General features: G+C 35.7%; 1 protein-coding gene across 1 annotated transcript in view; it reads right to left on the reverse strand.

Annotated features, from left to right (window-relative positions):
• Positions 1–855: 855 nt before the first annotated feature.
• Positions 856–19,618, reverse strand: part of LOC149153320 (chaperonin-like RbcX protein 2, chloroplastic) — a 121,054-nt gene continuing 102,291 nt past the window's right edge. The window contains exons 3-6 of the mRNA XM_089441101.1: positions 2,469–2,560; positions 2,047–2,104; positions 1,791–1,856; positions 856–1,251 (exon numbers count right to left, since the gene is read on the reverse strand). Coding sequence (XP_089297227.1) covers positions 1,123–1,251; positions 1,791–1,856; positions 2,047–2,104; positions 2,469–2,560 — 345 coding nt within the window. The 3' untranslated portion in view covers positions 856–1,122. The remainder of the gene's footprint in view (positions 1,252–1,790; positions 1,857–2,046; positions 2,105–2,468; positions 2,561–19,618) is intronic.

Genomic DNA, 19,618 nt, shown 5'->3' on the forward strand with positions numbered 1-19,618 from the left:
GCTCGCTAAATCATAGGGATTAGCTTCTAAACTTAGGTAACTTCCTTAGTCTAAAGAGTATTTTAAACCTATAAAAACACTCGCATCATTATAACAAATTTGGCTCGCTAAATCATAGGGATTAGCTTCTAAACTTAGGTAACTTCCTAAGTCTATAGAGTAGAGCAAGTCCACCAAAGTGACAAATGGTGGCTTGCTTGAGAGTTGTTTCTCCTATCAAGGTTAAGACTTTTTCTTTTATGAGAGAATTTGAGTAGTAACAAGTCTTATTTCTTTAAGTTTGAGATTGCATTTTTATCTTCTTTTGAAGGAAAAGTTTGTGGGAAATTCAAGCGATACTTTGCCCATATTAACAGATGACATCTCTAGTAAACTTGTGTATCACTTGACATTAAACTTGTGCATCACTTGACCTGAAACTAGTTAAATGTCCAACAACATCGACAATAAATAATTAAACTTAATAATGAACATATTTTATATACAAAACTTCTAAAAATATTATCCACTACTGATTATTTAAAAATAAGAAATTTACAATAAATTTGATAAGTCAAACATAAATCCATTCCACCTTCTCAACATTATCTAACAGGGTGATCTCATTTATGTCATAAAGTTGTGCACACGCGAAAAGATTGTCAGATACTAAAAGATAGGGTGATTTGAAAACCAAAATGAACAAAATTCCTATAATACATCTGTGCACCAGCAGAAGGGATGATACTAAAAGACATGGTGATTTGAAAAACAAGATGAATAAAATTCATATCTATGTTTGTGCAGCAGCAGAAGGGATGTCAGATTCTAGAAGGACACGGTGATTTGAAAAACAAGATTTATCAAACTTAGTAATTTAGACACTCGAATACTAATATGCATTAATAATCATCATGTAATTTACACAAACCACATGTAATTGTAATGTGAAATTGACCCCGTGGGTCATGAAATGGATGGAATGCATTTCTCATGGTGCTCTGTCTCATTAAAATAATCACTGCATTGTTTGGCATTCAGGGAGACTCTTGCCATGTAGACCTTAATAATCCCTTAAATATACATAAAATGTGCCCCCATCTCAGAATGTAAAACTGAAATACAAGAAATCAAACAAGAGTCTCAACCACCCTTCAAGGAATCTGGATCATTATTATCAGAAGGCCATTTCACTATTTCAACAAGCCGTTCTCGCATTAACTCCAAGTTCTGGTCAGTAATTGCCCGATGCATGTCCACATGATTGTACCTCTAGCAAACCAAAACAGAGAATGTATGTGCATCTAATCAGGAAAGTCAGAAGTTCAAAACCAAACAGTGAAAAACTAAGATAGGGAGTTGTGACATTTGGTTTGATACTTCATATTGGTTACAAAATGAAGCTGGATAACTAGCCAACGATTTCCACCTTTTCCGATGAGGTATAACCCTAATCTGGCAAGCCAAAACATGCAGGAATCGACTAAAATCGATGTTGCCTATGCCACAGATGGATTCAGAGGTGTCCTAAACCTCCGGACACTCACAGTATGCAATCTCAACAAACTGATTTCAACATTACAACAATGCAAAATCGAAATTTGACAGAGTCCAGTAAAAGAAGGCAACAAAGGGAAAGCGGAAAAGGTCAGATATCGTTGGCTATTTATCTTACTCCATTATCAAATTTGTATTTTGCATTCACAAGATATAAGAAAATCCTTACAAAAGTGAAAAATAGAACTGTTGAAGAGCTGAGGTGTCAACAGAGATTTTGAAAAAAGGGCCATTTTAAAATCTAGAAAACCTACCTTAACCCATTTGTTGAACAAATGTAGTCGAGTTACCATCACCCTTTCGCCCAACTCTTGCCTCTCCTGATAAGAGAATGCTTATTTATTTCGGGAAGAGATTTGCATTCATATTTCACACATTAAAAAGCTTATATTAATGACTCTGCAGGCCTGATTAGCGGCAAAATCTGCGTGCAGATATTCGGACAAGAAGGCAGTGTGTTTCTCAACATATTTAGTCAATGCAAATATGCTCAACATTTTTAAATGTTACCTTTACAAGATCACGAAGGAATCTTTTGCCATCGTTGGGTTTGCTGTCAACCACATAGCTGCGTGCACATGATATAACAAACTTTAGCACATATGGAAGATCACCAAATAAAGAGTAACCAAATGAATGCGATCATTGTTTCTCTAAACTATATATGCCTCTGTAAGAAGCGGCAATCAACTTGCCTTAAAGGAGATAACTGAACATAAACTAAGAGAAAAAAGCAGGAAGGGATGAATGCAAAACCACAACCTAATTGCTTGAAGACCATTGATTCTCCCACAAACAGGTTTATGAGTACATTGCAAGTCGGGTACATGTATGATACCCAAAAAAAGCATGTACAACAAATCTCAACTAGTAAATCAGTTACTAAGAAGATATAAATTGAAAGAGATATCACATTGAATTGATACACTTACTTGTAAAACCACCTGTACTGAGTAGGATTCATTTCATAGAGCTGTCCAAGGACAGTCCTGACTGCTTTGAATGTAAAATAATCCATTAGATGCTGCATTAGAAAAGACACCATCCTATGATCAAAAACAAATCTCATACTGTAAAAAGACAATGATAGACGTCTAGATAGATAAACTATAAAACAGCCTTACAAGTGAGTCATAAATTGCAAATCTGATCTACATCTACAACAAGAGGTCTTCAAAAAACTCGAGGAATTCCAAATATGAAAACAAACTGACCAAAACCCAGAAGCTTAAGTTTGAGATTATTTTACAGGAAAACATGTGAAATCATTTTGTGTGATAGCTATTTATGACACTCAGAAGACAATATCAGCCAGCTTCCATCTATCTTATCAGTACAAAGCCAAAGACAAACATTATACACAACATATCTTGGACTATGTATGGGAATTTGTAAAGAAAATTAAATTCAGAAAGTCTACCTTTACTCTCATGCCACTGAATCCCACCAACAAAATCGAGAACCATGCAAAATTCAGTTTTCAAAAATTTAAAAGGGAACTGTGTAAGGATCCCTGAGATCCAACCTATATTGGTGCCTCTCTCAATGTTAATTTCATGTCTTGGATGACCTTCATTGGAAAATAATTGCTCTCACTTCATCCGACATCCATGCTTACAGTCAATTATTTGACAGTTCAGGTATTTATAGTGAGTATTCTAAATTTCTAACATTATGAACATAGTAACAGGAAAGGGAATCTATGCTATAAGCGATGAGTTGTGAATCCGCTATATGCCTTCCAGCTCTATAAGAACTCAACAAAATGTAGTAAATGATGCAGAAGGCTAAACAGAATAGGCAAAAAAAAAGAAAGCACAAGTTTTCTAATTTTATTTGCAAGCTTAGAAGCGAGTGGAGATCAATTGCATGCCTGTCAAACAAAAGTGGGCATCTGACTCTCAAACCAAAGAAGATATAACAGAGTAATTTGAACCTCAAATTGAACAGCATTGAGAAAAAGTTAATCGAGAACTCTTTTGATGAAATCGGACAGGTGGAATGAATAGTTGATCAACAAAATCCCAATAGCAATTGTAAGATAATCAATCAAATCCTTCTTTAACTGTGAATGCATAATTGAATAACAAACCCTAGTAGCAATCATAAAATAACAAGTCACTCGATGTACATCAGTGTGACTCCCCCTGTCAAACATAATTACAATTGTCTTCATACTTTTTGACCAACAATGCACTAATTGCATTAACCGGTTTCCTATCTTTTAGTAACCAGACCTGGCTGATTTCAATGCCCTAGTTGCTGCTACAATGAAGCCATCCAGCTAACCTCTGTACTATGGGTTGACTACCCAGTTTGAGTCAACTGTTATTGTTATTGAAGTCATTTGAATTTGGGGTAAATGGATGAATGTGTGTATTGTCACCCTACATCTAACGTCCATCACATGCAACTGATGAAACCCTTTGAATCAAGTGGTAATGGATGGAAAGTATACAACGTATGAGGAAATTATGGCTTCTCTTATATTAAAATTGGTTAAGCATCCAGGTATGATATGAGTGAAACAGATAGAATCTGATGTCCAAGTGATGGTCAAGTCTCAAGCAAGCATTAGAGAACAACAGAAGGATATGTGGTCCACTATTTTGGGAAATGTTTCTGCTGGGATATCTGGGGCTAGACTGTACCAAATGTGAAAAGTAAGGTATAGAAATATCACAAAGGGATGCATCACTGGCAGAGAAGCTCATTGTGGTGTAAGGCATGCTGGCAGCATTAGTATGCCACAACCTAAGTCACCAGGTTCGTGTTCGAGTTCGAGTTCGGCGACCATGAAATTCGAATAAAGTTCGGCAACTAAAATTTTGTCAATAAAGTTCGACATATAGAAATTCGAAAAAAAAATGTGTGTATATATATATATATATATAATCAATTTAAAGTCAAATTCAACTAAATTTTTGGCTTAGCAAGAGAACAGAGACTAGAAAAGTTGAGCATTTTCAAAAGGATTGTTGGCATAACAGTTTAGAATTTTCATATGACAGTGATGTAGTATCCAGATGATATCATAGTGGATATCTGGTTGACTAAGCACTGTATTTGTTTATGGTTTCTGTTTTTTTTCAAGACAATTTAATAGCCTAGTGGATATCTTGTTGACTAAGCACTGTATTTGTTTCTTCTTTTCTGGATGACAAGCATAACTGTTGTTGACATGGTCATTGAGTCAGTTCTGTGTATAAATATTTCTCATAAAATTTAATACATATTGTTTCATCATTTTTGTTTTAAGACATGCGTATAGGACTAGTGATATGTCTGTGATCTTGAAATGGTCACAGACAAAACAGATAAGATGTTGTCATAGTCATCAACTCAGTGCTATCACTGCTATGTTTATCTCTCAGAACGTAGGCTAATGTTTTGCATTTTTTCCTTTTTAAGACACTGGTGAGTGATGTAAATGTCTATGATTTGGAAATCACAGACAAAACATATAAGATGTTGTCATAAACTCAGTGCTATGTTGATCTCTCCGAACGTAGGCTAATGGTTTGCATTTTTTCCTAATTAAGACATGGGTGAGTGATGTAAATGTCTATGATTTGGAAATGAATACTAATTCTGAGATTAATCTATGAACTAAATGTCTCAAGATTGCTGCTCTGTTGTAACTTGTATCAATGTGTTCTAGGGTTTGTCAAGTATCGAAGGTGCTAATGGACCCAAAACACCTATCATCCTACAAATCTTTATCCTCCAAAACAGATATCAATATTTCCAATATTCTTCCATTGAGATCAGGATATATTTTCCTCATTTTGTTTATCAATGGAGCTGGATATTCTTTGTTGTCTTTCTTTGACACAGCACTGTCTTAAGATCTTTTGACAAAATACATACCTTTTCTAGGATGGATCATGGAGCAGGTGAAATAATATGTTTCGCACAGACATCAACCCATACCTGTGTTAATGTTCGTGTACATGCGTCTTAAAATTCAGTATTGAGCTCAGTACTGTGATGAAATTGTTTCTAATCATATATATATAAACTTGCACTGATTTCTATTACTAATCCAACCTCCAACTTGCGTATGGAGCCATTCGATGAACCTATTGAGGTTGCTCAATTGAATCCTAAACAATCGGAAAGCTTTGATGCTTCAACGGACTTAACAGTGTTGCTCAATTTTGGCCGTGAGAGTTGTAGTCTTAGGCTCTATGTGACAGTCGTGACTACGTCTTACAAATTAAACATTATTTATTATGCGTCTTGCCCTCAGAGTCTCATACGTAGCATTGAAATGTAATTTCATGCATTGGTTTAAAAAAAAATAAAAAATTGTAAGCCTACAGGCTACAAGCTAGCCGCTACATCATACATGATACATGATACATCCACCCGGGTCTGAGTTGAACACTGACAGGCTACAGCCGTGACAAAGAAATTAGGCTCGGATCACTTACTTGGAAGCTGGGATTGGGAACAGGACTGCAGACAATGAAACCCTTCGACGAAGTTGCGATTAGAGAACAATGAAACCCGCGCAATGAATCCGGGCAAAACACGCGTAAAAAACGAACTTCAACGAATTTTTTTCAACCCTAAACGAATTTGTTTGAACTGCAAACGAACTTCAACGATTTTATTCGCCAAAAAATTCGAATTCTTCATTAAGTTCGAGTTTGCCATAAAATTCGACGAACTCGAACGATTAAATTCGTTTTCCTTTCAAATTCGACGAATTTCGAACTTCAATGATTTTGTTCGCCGAATCTGGTGACTTAGGCCACAACTATTGTTGGTTTTGCCGGTGTTTCCTAAGGGATGAATCTATCTTAAGCTAAAAAAATTTCCAGAGATATATGTGGAGGAAACCCGGAGGTAAGAAGGGTCTTCTCTTGGTATCTTAGGTGTTCGCACCTTGAGAAGGGACGAGAGTAGCATTGGAGATGGTTCAGATGTAGCATTTGGGAGTAGCATTAGCAACAATGCAGGGGATCAGGACTCCTAAAGGTAGTGCATTTTGGCAGGTTATGCTCAGATATGGAATTGAAACAGCTAGGTGCACAAATGGAATTAGGGAGTTGTTCACTATCATAGATGTGTTTGGATCACGACTGTTTTTGGAACACAAGGCACCTTGGTTGAAGATGTTGGAGAACTAGGTGTTACCTCCTGGGAGGTACCAATATGCATTTTTCAAATCAACACTATTATAAGACAAGGGTTTGCAAGTTTTGAGCCTTGTAGACCTGTGGTCGATCATGCATTATGGTATCCTAGGCCTATAATGGCCAGCCATGCCTGCTCCTTTTAGTTTACCATTCTCACTTCCTTTCATCTTGGGTAGGATTGAAGGATTTGAGGTGGATTTATTTGGACAAATGGTTTAGAGGAGTCATTGCTTTTTGTAGAGGTTATTGCACTATGTAGGGCTTGTCCAGCACATGTCTTCAACACACCTATGTCTTTTCCACATGGTCATTTTCAAGGCTGCTTGGAAGCGGAAGAAGGAGTGGAGAGCAACAATTTTCAGACGCTTCCGGGTTGGCAGCAAATCAGGAGCGATTTTTGTATAATAAATTTTTATATATTTTGATGCATATATGTCAAAAAAAGTATGTAGAATGATGAATTAGTTATAAAAAGCATAAGAGCATGAATTAAACCATATAACATCAATCATCTAGTAGTTATAATCTTCATCAACCACAGGTCCACAAGTTACAAGTTACAATATCTCGATTTTCATGATTCATCAATCTTATAGTTTCAAAGTTTCAAAATTCAAAATATAACATTTGTCATCACTAAAGTTGTACTTGTAGCCATTACCAAACAATAACAAAGAATATCAAACATGAAATGTTTCAACTTTCACGAAGCATCATATTCATAATTCATTACCAATAAATCAAACTTAAATTGTCATATATTGTTTACAAAAAATACCATAATAAATATGAAAGAGTCAATAATTATAAAAAGTACTAAAAACTATAAAAGACAAGTAAATATATTATCTACTGCATTTTCCTCTTGCCACGAGAAACTTCTAATTTCTTTTCTTGTGGTTTATTGGGAGTCTCCTCCCGCATAGTTGGACGGCCACATCTAAATCCAAAAGGCACATGACCTCCATGTGAGGCTACAGACGGAGGTGGAAGCAAAGTTGGTACAACTCGAGCACTGCTAGTGGATGATGGGGGTGGCATGGTTGTTGATGTTGTTGCTTGTTGATTTTCTTAGTGCAATTAGGGTTAGCACAATATTTCTGAAATTCTGATAATTACTTTTGATGTAGATCTTCTTTTAACTTATTCCAATATATAATTTAACAATTATACTTCAAAAATTCAACCATAAAGAATAATAGAACAATAAAGATCACAACACACAAAAGAAGACAAAATTTACCCTGGGAAAACCCACAACAGGAAAAAACCCAACAACCTCTTCAATAGAGAAATTCTTCTTGTTCGATGAGAGACGCACCTAGACCTATGGCCAAACCTGATCTTCTCCTCCAAGTCAAGTCACCCAATTTGACCTTGCAATTCGCTTTGCTTGTCTGACTTAGAATTTATGCCCTCCTGCAATAGTCATTTGCCCCAGAAATTTCGGCCCCCTGCAACAATTTCCCCATAAAAATGCAAACCACAGAGAGAGAGATCAATACACAAGTACGAGTCGCTAGAGAGAGAGAAGAGAGATTTTGGCCTCCTTCTTCATCCTATTTCGTCCTTCTTGTCCTTTGCTTGCTTGCCAGAACTTGTCTTGTGTGTGAGAGATCGAATGCCCAAGTGGAGGAGGAGGTGCTGCCTTTATATAGTGATATATCTAGGTTGAATGGGTGCCTTTTGGAGCCAGGGCCGACTTGACTTGGAGGGAAGCCGACTTGTCACTTTTGGAGCCAAAAATTACATTTCAAAAATTCAAATTTTCATCTTTAAAAAGTCTCAATGGGACTTTGACTCAAAATATTTTTTCCTTTGACTCAAGCATTTATAAATATGCTTTACAATAATAAATACAATTACATCAAGTGACCAAATGTACATTATGAAGACCAACCATAGTTACAAATTCAACATTGTTGCTATTTCATCCTCATCTTTCAAAAGTTTTGCTTCCAATTGTTCCAAATGTAAGGCTCCATCCTCCAAATTGTCCTCCTCCGAGTTGTCCCAAGTGACATATGCTCTATCATATGAACCCTGATCACTATAATGTGTCAACAATCTCAAGTTGTAGTGTACATAAACCAAGCTTTCTGCCCGGTTTTCATTGAGGCAATTTATTTTGACATTGTGGATGAAGCTATAGGTGCTCCAACATCCCTCTACAGAAGAAGTATTAACCACCTATGAAAGCACTTTAACTGCCAACTTTTCCAAAGGCCCCCGGAGCCACACATGTTGCACCACTCAATAGGATCCATTATATCTCTATCATCAATATCATGCAAAGAACCAAACACTCCATTTTAACTGAAGTATTTGCTTAATTCTCCACACAATCTGCCACACTCCTCCCTGTCAGGCACCAACTTGTCTAATGTGGTTATATACCCATTTTGTATATCTGGATCTGTATGGGATTTTCTCCTAACCCCACCCCTAGGTGCAGGTTGGGCCAACCAAGATAGAGAGTAGTATTTTTGCGTAAGGACATACGCCAAGGCATGGAGTGGAACAATAAGATTATACCACCTTTTGACCACATGTTTGTGAATATGATCATACAAGATGGGATCTTTCGGTTCAACAACATCTTTTATTTACCATAAAATGCTATCCATCTACTCATACACCTCCCCAATCACTGGAACATATGTATCTGCAAAACAAATCATGTTCTAAATGGGCTTGGTGAACTGCAAAACATTCCTCACACCTATCTAAAACTAACCATCAAGAACGGTATCCTCCACCTCTTGAAAATCTTCCTTGTTAGATGTCATTGCAGCCTTGTCCTTTAATATTTTCCATGATTCACTTGATAACATGCCATCCAATGCCTATTTTACCTTTAAAAGGCATTTGAAACTAAGGTAATAGCTAGCAAATCTAGTATTTGCTATCTTCAATAGTTCCAACTTTGAGTGACTACGGAAAATGCCATGGGTATTGCTATGAAAGGTAATGAATATTATCATTTTCTTTCCTTTCTCGTAAAATGAACCAATCCATTTGTATTGAAGTTCCTTAACTTAATAATATCATGCATCAAAAGGTTCATTGTGTGAACCAAACACCCAAACCAAAATATGTTGGGGTATCTATCCTCAATAATTGCTCCCGCTACCTTACAATTAGAAGCATTATCAACGATGACTTGGATGACATTGTATGGCCCAATACTTTCAATTGTTTGAATTAACGGTTCCGCAATGTTGATGTCGGTCTTAAACTTATTTGAGTAGTCATGAGATGAAATGTTGCAATAGTCGCAGAGACACCAGGAACACTTATCAATGGCTTGCCTTTTACATTTGTCCAACCATCAGATACAATGGATACCCCATATTCATTCCAAGAATTTGTGAGTTTACTTAAAGCATTTTTTATTTTGGCTTTTTCTTATCAAGTCCCACGGTTCTAGCTTTGTCATACCCAGGGCTTTTATATCTTTTAGGGGCACCATTGATGGCGGCAACCATTTCATGCCAATAAAGTGAGTGAAGAACATTGAATGGTATGCCACAAGCATAGAGAAACCAGAAAAGTTTTGCATCCACGTCATCCCTACAACCTTGGTCAAGGAGTTTTGATATTGTTTTATGCCTTAAAGGGATTTCTGTTTTGGAGAATGTAGCTATGGTCAGTCTTCATAATGTCATTATTATCTTTGTAATTGGAAAAATAAATTCATTATGTTCCTAGCATGTTCTTCATGCTTGTATTGATCAAAATTACATTATGTTAAGTTGTGTTTCTCATGACATTAAAAGGAGAAAAAATTATCATGTGTTATGAAAATACAAATAGCCTCCACAAGTGCTAGTTGACCTCCAAACTGTTCAGGTCGCCTTGCCCCTCACATGCACCCTGTTGTCTCCTAGGATGCACACCTAGATTAATGTGGGAAAAAACTTTAATCCCACTAGGTGTGGCCTTAAAGGAGAAACACTTAGAGAAGGGGTTGTCACCTGATCCCAACTCTCTTCGTTTAAGCTCTCTCCTAGGTAAGCTAAGGGGGGTGGTCCCTAAGGAAAATATCTCAAGGAAAACTTGTTAGAAATAACAATTTCTAGGAGATGGTTAGTAAAGAAATCACCATTCAATATAACTTGAACATAAATTAGAGAAAAATTTAGCAAGTATGAATGTTTATGAGCATATAAACATTAACAAGATAGATTCAATGAAATCAACAAGATATCCTGCAAGACAAATGTAAGAGGCTAGTGCCTTATAAATATATGGCTTGCAAGAGATATATGCTCAATAAGAAAATCTCAATACTTGCTAATGAAATATGATTTTCAAGATACAAGAATGAGAAGCTGCAAAACAAGTGTTAGTCAAAGAAGATTATATACAACTTAGAGATATGAACAAGAAGATTTGTAAGAGGAAAGCTTGTACTTTAAAAGAGATGCTCAAGATAGACAATTAACATGAGCACATGAAAATGAAATAGGAAAGTACAAGAATGTAAATGAAACACTTGTAAGAAAACAAGATGTCCACGCTCCAAACTTATATAATAACCAATTGCATGCAAGAATTGAAAAATGTTATTAGTGAGTGTGTGAGATCAAGTGGTCTTGGTAATTTTTAATTAAATGCCTAATCTAAGGTTTGACTTTCCCTCAATACCTTCAACTTGGTAAGGAGTGAGGTGGTTGCAAGAAGGCTAAGGCCTCATTAAGGATACCCCCTTAGGACTTCAATACAACCCGTGTGTCGTTCCTACAAAGGACTCAGCCACAAGACAATTGTGAGATCACACATTTTAACTTTTGTTCCAAACTCAAATTTAGGGAGATTGAATGACAGTTAGGGAAGGTTGTCCTAGATGTCTTGTAAGGTTTTAAATAATTTACTCAAATATTTACCTTAAACATAATATGAAACTTGTTTAAGAATTTGACCGACATTCATAATATCAGAATTTATCAGCTTGATATTGGGTACCTGCCTGGGTTTATGTGGTTGAAGATGCTTCTGATTTACTCTTGCTCCTGCTCCTGCTCTCGTTACCAAAAGACCAAAACCTCCCAGCTAAACTGGACACACCTTCAGTACCCAACTCCAAAGTACTTCGAATTTGAGGTACTCTGGTCCCCCATGCCCAAAATTTCAAGGACTGCTGAGCTCAGACTTCTTTCTATCAGTGGCATGGAATTTCCTCTTCTTTGTAATTTTCCTCCTTTGTCCAATCCCCCCTCCTCTATTCTTTTGTGCATGGATAAATACTTGTCTTCAGACGGTTTCCGCCTTCTTCCATCGCCCTTATCCAATTTGATTCATTAGTCACTTGTTACATGTTGCCTCAAGGCATTATACGCTAATATAAAGTGGAGAATGAGTTTTTTAAATTTTAATTTATTTTATTAGAATTATAACTTTTAACAAATGAGTCTTAATACATAACTTTAATTTTTAATTTTTAGAATAAATGAATAGTTGTCAATTGTTAGATATATATAAAATGAATATTAAAAAATAAATATTTGTACATATTTACATTAAGGGGATTGAAAGTATTAATTTTACTTAGTAACTTTATAATCATGAAATATTTAATATGTGTCTTTTGGGAGTGTCAAATTTTTAGGCTTCCCTTCTTAAATAATTTAGTTATTTGAATAATTATTCAATAAGTATACTAGTGCAAGATATGCATAGTATGCATATGTAGCTATCATATGCATACATCGTATACATGCTAATATCCTTTTGCTTAAGAACCGAAATGGGTCATTACATACTCCCTTCCTTCAGAAAACTTCGTCCCAAAGTTAAGGTTTATATAGTATACCAGTAATTATAGTGTATTATTATTTTAGTAATTAGTGCAGTTATATAAGGATTATGTTCCGTGATTAAATACTTATTTAATGTGAGGATATTTTAAAATTTGTGTTTTGAACATTGATAGGTTTATAATTTTAATAGTTAAGCCTAGCCCCGATCAGACTCCCAAACTGTTCTAGAATTGCCCTATCCTTCATAATCTCTTTCGCTCCTATCCTATCTGTCCTCTACTAGAATATGCCATGGCATAAGCTATTCTGATCTAGCCATTTTTAACCTCAAAGGTGATAGCATCAATTACGTCGACCTAATTTTTCAGTAGGCATATGGTAGTCATCATCACATGTTTAGGAGAGTGTGACTCGCACAGTGCTCCCATGACTCCAGGTTTTGGAGGATAAACGGTGGGTAATACCTCCACCCCTCCTAGTGGGACCAAGGTCAACACCCTATCATGGAATCTCATTGAGTCTCAATTGTTCTTGAAATTTTGTCATCACGTGGTCGTTTTGGTAATGATGTTATCTGCAATGTAAACACTTGTCCACATATCATAACATATGCATCAATATATTCACAGTAACATACTTGGCCATATCCAGCGCATGTTATTTAGCTTTCATATTAGACTGTAGTCATTCTTTTACCCCTATTTCATCGACCATGTTGATATGCAGAAATGAAATAAAGTTGTAGCTCTCTCATCAATAACATAATTCATAATTTAGACTTCATAGCAAGGTTAATCAATTACTAAACTTCATATTGGTATCCATAATTCAGAGATGTTAATTTAAATAACATATTTCCTATTGGTATCCACATACCAGTAGAAATAAGCAAATAACATATATCATGTTCCAGTAACATAAAAAATTCATTTTTACATGTGATCATCTCAAACTAGTTTTAAGTATCTAATTTAAAGTAAAGTAAATATTAAAATATAGGTTTAAGTTCCTCAAATTTAACAAAAGTTGGGGTATTTCTGACATATGATCTTTGTATCTTCCGAAGTAGCTGATCCAAGGCTATACTTGTCCCATTGGACCTTAACTTGGTCTACCAGACAGTTCCTGAGTTGTCGAACCCTTGAAGGTTATGAGATTTGTGAGCTATGTAATGTGTTAATATAGATACATGAAATACATTATGAACTTTATGCAAGTGGGGTGGCAGTGCAAGATGATAGGCAATAGGTCCAACTTTTCCAGGACTTTGAATGGTCTAATAAATCGGGATGACAACTTTGTCCCTTTTCCGAATCGAATAGTGTTTTTATTTGGTTCGATGCGGACGAAAACCTGATCTCCTATTTCATAATTCCTATTTGTTCTATGTGCATCCGCATAACTCTTTTGTCTATCTTGTGCCTCTTTCAATCGTTGCCTAATTTGTTTCACCTGTTCTTCCATCTCTTGAATTAATTCCAGTTCCACTATTACTGGATCTTCTAACCTGTCCCAACTTAACAGTGTCCTGCAAGGTCTGTCGTACAGTGCTTCAAATGTAAGCATCCTAATTGAAATGTGGTAACTGTTATTGTATACAAATTCAACTAAGGGTAAGTACTTTTCTGCTACTTAAATTTAATTGAGTTCCTAAGGCTGATTACATACAAGTCCAAAATCTTGAAGTGAATCGTGAGTCTCTCTCTGATATGATCTTCTTAAGTACTCCATGAAATTTGATAATTTCATTTATAAATAAGCGAACTACATCAGCAACTTCGTAAGTGTCTTTTACGGGAATAAAATATGCGCTTTTCGTTAATTTATCCACTACAACCAGAATGGAATTATGCCTTTGTGGAGTAAGAGGTAGTCCAACAATAAAACCCATGGAAATTATATCCCATTTGGTCATAGGAATGTCGTGAAGTTGTAGGAGACTTGTTGGGTGACAATGGTCAACCTTCACTTGTTGACATTCGAGACATTTTACAACGAACTGGACAATATCGTGTTTCATGCCTGCCCAAAAGAAGAGTTTCTTTGTATCAGCATACATTTTCTTTACACCAAGATGTGCACAATATAGTGTTCTATGGGATTATTTTAAGGATGGTGTCTTGAACGTCCTCATTATCAAGAATGTAGATCCTTCCATGAAATCGCAAAATTCCATCATCCTCTATTTCATATCCCTCAAACTTAGGTTCTTTTAAATTTTTGAGATCTCACATTTAAATACCAATTATCTCTCAAGAAATGTTCTAGTACTCGCTCCCTCACGTCTACCTTGATAGTTATGAGGGAAAAGATCCTTGGTCTTCTACTTAGAGCATCTGCCACTAAATTCTCTTTCCTTTTTATGTAGAAAATTCCAAAGTTATAGTCACTGAGGAATTCAGTGCATCATCTTTGTCTAACATTTAAATCTTGTTGGGTAAACAAATATTGTAGACTTTGATGGTAAATTTTGAGCATAAAGCTTCCCCCTACCAAGTAGTGCCTCCATATCTTTAAAGCTATCACTACCGCGGCTAACTCGAAATCATGTGTGGCGTAGAGTTCTTCATGAAGCTTTAATTTCCTTGAGGAATATGCTATTACGCCTCTATCTTCTATTAATATTGCACCTAATGCTTGTTTGGATGTATTAGTACACATAGTAAAATCTTTGTCCATATCAGGTACTCGCAAGATTGTTGCACTGGTCAACAATCTTTTAAGTTCAGAGAATGCTCTATGACATTCTTCAGTCCATTCATACCTAACTCCTTTACGCTAGAGAGTTGTGATAGGTTTTTCAATTTTGGAGAATCCTTCTACAAACCTTCGGTAGTAGCCAACTAAACCAATAAATCTCCGCACTTCATGCGTATTTTTCAGTATCGGCATTCCATAATTGCCTTTACTTTCTCAAGATCTACTGAGATTCCTTCACCAAATATAATATGACCCAAGTAATGAATATTTTCCCGAAAGAAAGAACACTTGGATAACTTTCCATATAATTGGTGTTCTCCGAGACAAGATAATACTATCCGTAAATGTTCTTCATGCTCTCTCTCGTTTTTGGAGTAGACGACAATATCATCTAAGAAGACTTATACAAATTGATCAAGATATTTGTGGAAAACACTATTCATAAGATTCATGAATATTGTTGGTGCATTAGTCAACCCAAATGGTACCACAATGAACTCACAATGCCCAAAGTGTGTTCGGAATGCAGTGTTAGATATATCACTTTCTTTGATTCTTAATTGATAATAACCTGATCATAGATCGATTTTTGAAAAGATGGCTTCTCCCTTCATTTGGTCAAAGAGGTCATCAATTCGAGGAATTGGATATTGATTCTTTACTATAACTCGATTTAAGTCTTGATAGTCTATGCATAATCGCAAGGAACCCTCCTTCTTCTTCACAAAATTTACAGGAGCACCCCAAAGTGAAATATTGGGTCGAATGTGTCCTATATCCAATAGTTCCTTCAACTGAATTTGTAATTCTTGAAGTTCTAGAGTTGTCATTCTGTAAGGTGTTTTAGAGATTGGTTATGTACCAGGTTTCAATTCTATTGTGAGATCCAATTCTCTTTCAGGAGGTAATCCTGGTAGTTCCTTTGGAAAAACATCCAGAAATTCGGCTAACACCGGATATTGTTCTAAGGATGGTCCTTTCTCTTTGCTTACTTCTTGAACTGCATATGCCGAACAACCTTTCTTTAAGAAACGCTTCATTTTCATTGTTGAGATGAAGCGTAAAGATACCTTTTTCTTGATACTTTGGATTTGTATTGCCTCTCCTTCATCATTTATACAAATAATGCTTTTTCCATAACAATCTACCCAAGCTTGATGAGCTTCTAACCAATCCATACCTATGACGAGGTCATAAGTTCCTAGTGATGTGACATAAACTTTTAACTTAGTCGAACAGATCCCTAGATTGATTTTGCATTCCTCCACACTTAAGTCTATGATTGAAGTAAACCCAACTTGCAATTTTATGGAATATGGGAGGTGTTATTAACATTTTAACTCAATTTTCTCGATGATTATCAACATACCAAGTTACAAGTATGCTAAAATCTAAAGTTTTACAGAAACAAGAATGTATTTTCCAAAGCCAATTCGTTGTCCCCGCGATAAGTAATAGTGTTGTTAAGGTCAACGGTTTGAATCCAGATTTAAAATTTACATTTAAAGAAAACTTAATCTATTACTCTTGACCTTGTCAATGTTAGCATGCTACATGGTATTTATGTGATCTTTAAACTTGGTCCACCTAGCTACGCTATGTAGTCCAACGGGTCCTCTACCATAGAAATTTATTATGCAAACAGTGATCTATAATTGCTTCGTAGTATTTATTTCCACTTCATTTATATATAATACCTCTACCATAGAAATTTATTAAGCAAATAGTTATCTATAATTGCTTCGTAGTATTTATTTCCACTTTATTTATATATAATACCTTACCTTATACACATTATCATTCCTAATTCCCTCTTTCCATTTTAAATTGTCAAAGATTGTTCACAAATTCAGTGGAATTGATATTAAATTACTAAAATTTTACATCTTATAAAAATTAATCCATCCCTAAAATTAATCCAATTTAAGAATAAGTAAAACTAAATTTAGAAATCCATTTTAATAACAAGTAAAAAAAAAATTGACACTAAATTATGACAATATGAAATAATATGGAATCTTAAAATATATTCCAAATATATTCTATAAAAACCAACTCACTCTCCATTCCAACTTATTTTCATTTTCCTTTTGAAATATTCTTAACTTCCTTTCATTTTTTATTATTATTATAAATCCTTTAAAACCTTAATAATAATATATATTTTGCACTCAATTAATTTTAATTTTAATTTTTATATAATAATATGCCTACCTTCAAAGTAGCTTTTATTATAACTATTAAGCTTTTAAGGATATTGTTCTTAAGGATATTATTTTAAATTTTTATAATAGTTAAAAATTAATTTTGGTTGAACTAACTTTAATTTTTAAATGTGTAATATTTCATAATTTTAATAATTAAAAAGTTAACCTCTAGCCAATTAATCATGCAGCAAAGATATTATTGAGAAATACATACGTTATTAATTATGGAATGTAAAGATAAGAAATCTATTACTAATAATCGCCTAGAGAAAACACGTGAGTTTATGAAGGATCATGCCCTGATTTGCAAATTCATGGGCATATGACCAAAGGAACAAGAGATAGTACAATGGATCCAAGCTAAATGGAACCCAAAGGGACCAATTTAGTTGCGTTTAAGAGAAAAGGGTTTTTTCACAGTTATCTTTGCAAATCTGGAGGACTGAAAACAAGTGTTTGAGAACGACCTATACTTTATGAACAATGCAGGTTTATTCATCAACTACTGGGAAGAGTGCTATTATCCAGAAAAGCAACAATTTTTGGTTGCCCTGGTATGGGTCTGACTATTCTCCCTGCTGGAAAATATTTGGGCGTTAGACATACTTGAAGGTATAGGGAATGCAATTGGAGATTTTGTGAAGATATCAGGAATTACCAAATGGAGAAGACATGTAGCGTATGCTGAACATTTTTCAGTCCCTGTTGAAGTCAATAGATCTAGAATACCATGACACGGTTTGGACGCAACCGCCTGACTATGAGCATGTGCCATTCAAGTGTCATTGTTGCCATGAATATGACCATATTTTCAACGATTTCCCGCTCACAATTGTTGAGGAACAACAAAATATGACAACTAAGGATGAAGAAGGGTTCCAACCAGTGGGTACAAAACGTGGAAGAAATGTCCAGAACCAATAGCCCCAACAAGGTAACCACATAACCCAATCCTCCAGAGAAACACCAACTCCAGCTACAACTCAAATGAAGACACAAAAAACTGTGGATGAAAACCCCTTCACCATATTAGGGGATGTAGAAAAGATGGGAGAAGTAGAAGCACAAGAGGGTCGACCGGCCTTACAAATCATGGAAGTGGACCAACCAAAAAACAAAGGCATGGAAAGACCAACGCCTAAGAGGAAAACACCAAAGGACATGGAGGAAGACCGTAGACTCAAGGAGGTTCTCATACACACCAGCAAAGTGTTGGAGGTAGAAGAGAAGAAAAACAGATTTGGAGTAGATGAAAGAACAATGTTGGAATTTTTTCGAGTATGGGTAAAGGCAGATGTCAAGGATATTCCTTCCAATCAGTTGATCCACTTCCAAAATCTTTTTGGACAATGGTGGACACGCCTAGCAAAACCAAAAGGGGACCCGCAATCTCACAACCCAAGCAAGGAGGGGGAACACAAAGCATATCCCAACAAGACCAATCCACCTCTGAAAAAGGGAAGAAGGGGATAAAGTCAACAAAGAAATCCATAAGGGAAGTAGGGGAATTTTTGCTCAATTTTGGCCAAATGGGTCAACTAATGGATTACTTCCCTAGAACCCTCCACCTTACTCAATGAAAAATGTGTCTTGGAATATTCAGGGCTTAAATAGCAAGGGTAAGCTCCATTCTTTGAAACTAAAAATCAACAAGGTGAAGTTGGACATAGTGATCCTACAGAAGATTAAAGTTGCAAATGGGAAAATGATGGAAATCCTCCTAAGATGTGGGAGAAGAAGCGAAGCCATAACTTTGGATTTGAAAGGCACACTGGGTGGGATTGCCATTATATGGGATCCCCAACAGAGTATTCTTTCAAGACTAAGTAGGAGCTACTCACAATCTGTCCGGCAGGTTCAAATGCATCGGATCGAAAGACTAGTTTAGCTTAACCACTGTCAACGAGCCTCCAATCGCTAACCTGAAAGAACAATTCCTAAAAGAGTTGCATGCTATTCGAGTATCCGTCCCGAATGATGCATGGATCGTAGGGGGTGATTTCAATATGATCCACAACCTGGAGGAGAAGAAAGGCAACGTTAGGCGGGAAAATTCAATCTCAGGTATGTTCAATGACACACTTTTGAACTTGAAACTCACAGATGTGGAGATTCAAAATGGAATCTATACTTGGAATAACAGGAGGGGAGGTAAGCATCAAGTCGCTAGTAGACTTTAGAGATTCCTCATCTCAGAAGATTTATTTCTCAAAGACAACTACATGGAGGCAGTTATTCTTCCAACTTTGGGATCGAATCACTAGTC

Source organism: Pinus tabuliformis, chromosome 9 (assembly GCF_031772625.1).
Source record: "Pinus tabuliformis cultivar Carrire ecotype Pingquan chromosome 9, CPIR1, whole genome shotgun sequence".
Taxonomy (NCBI): domain Eukaryota; kingdom Viridiplantae; phylum Streptophyta; class Pinopsida; order Pinales; family Pinaceae; genus Pinus; species Pinus tabuliformis.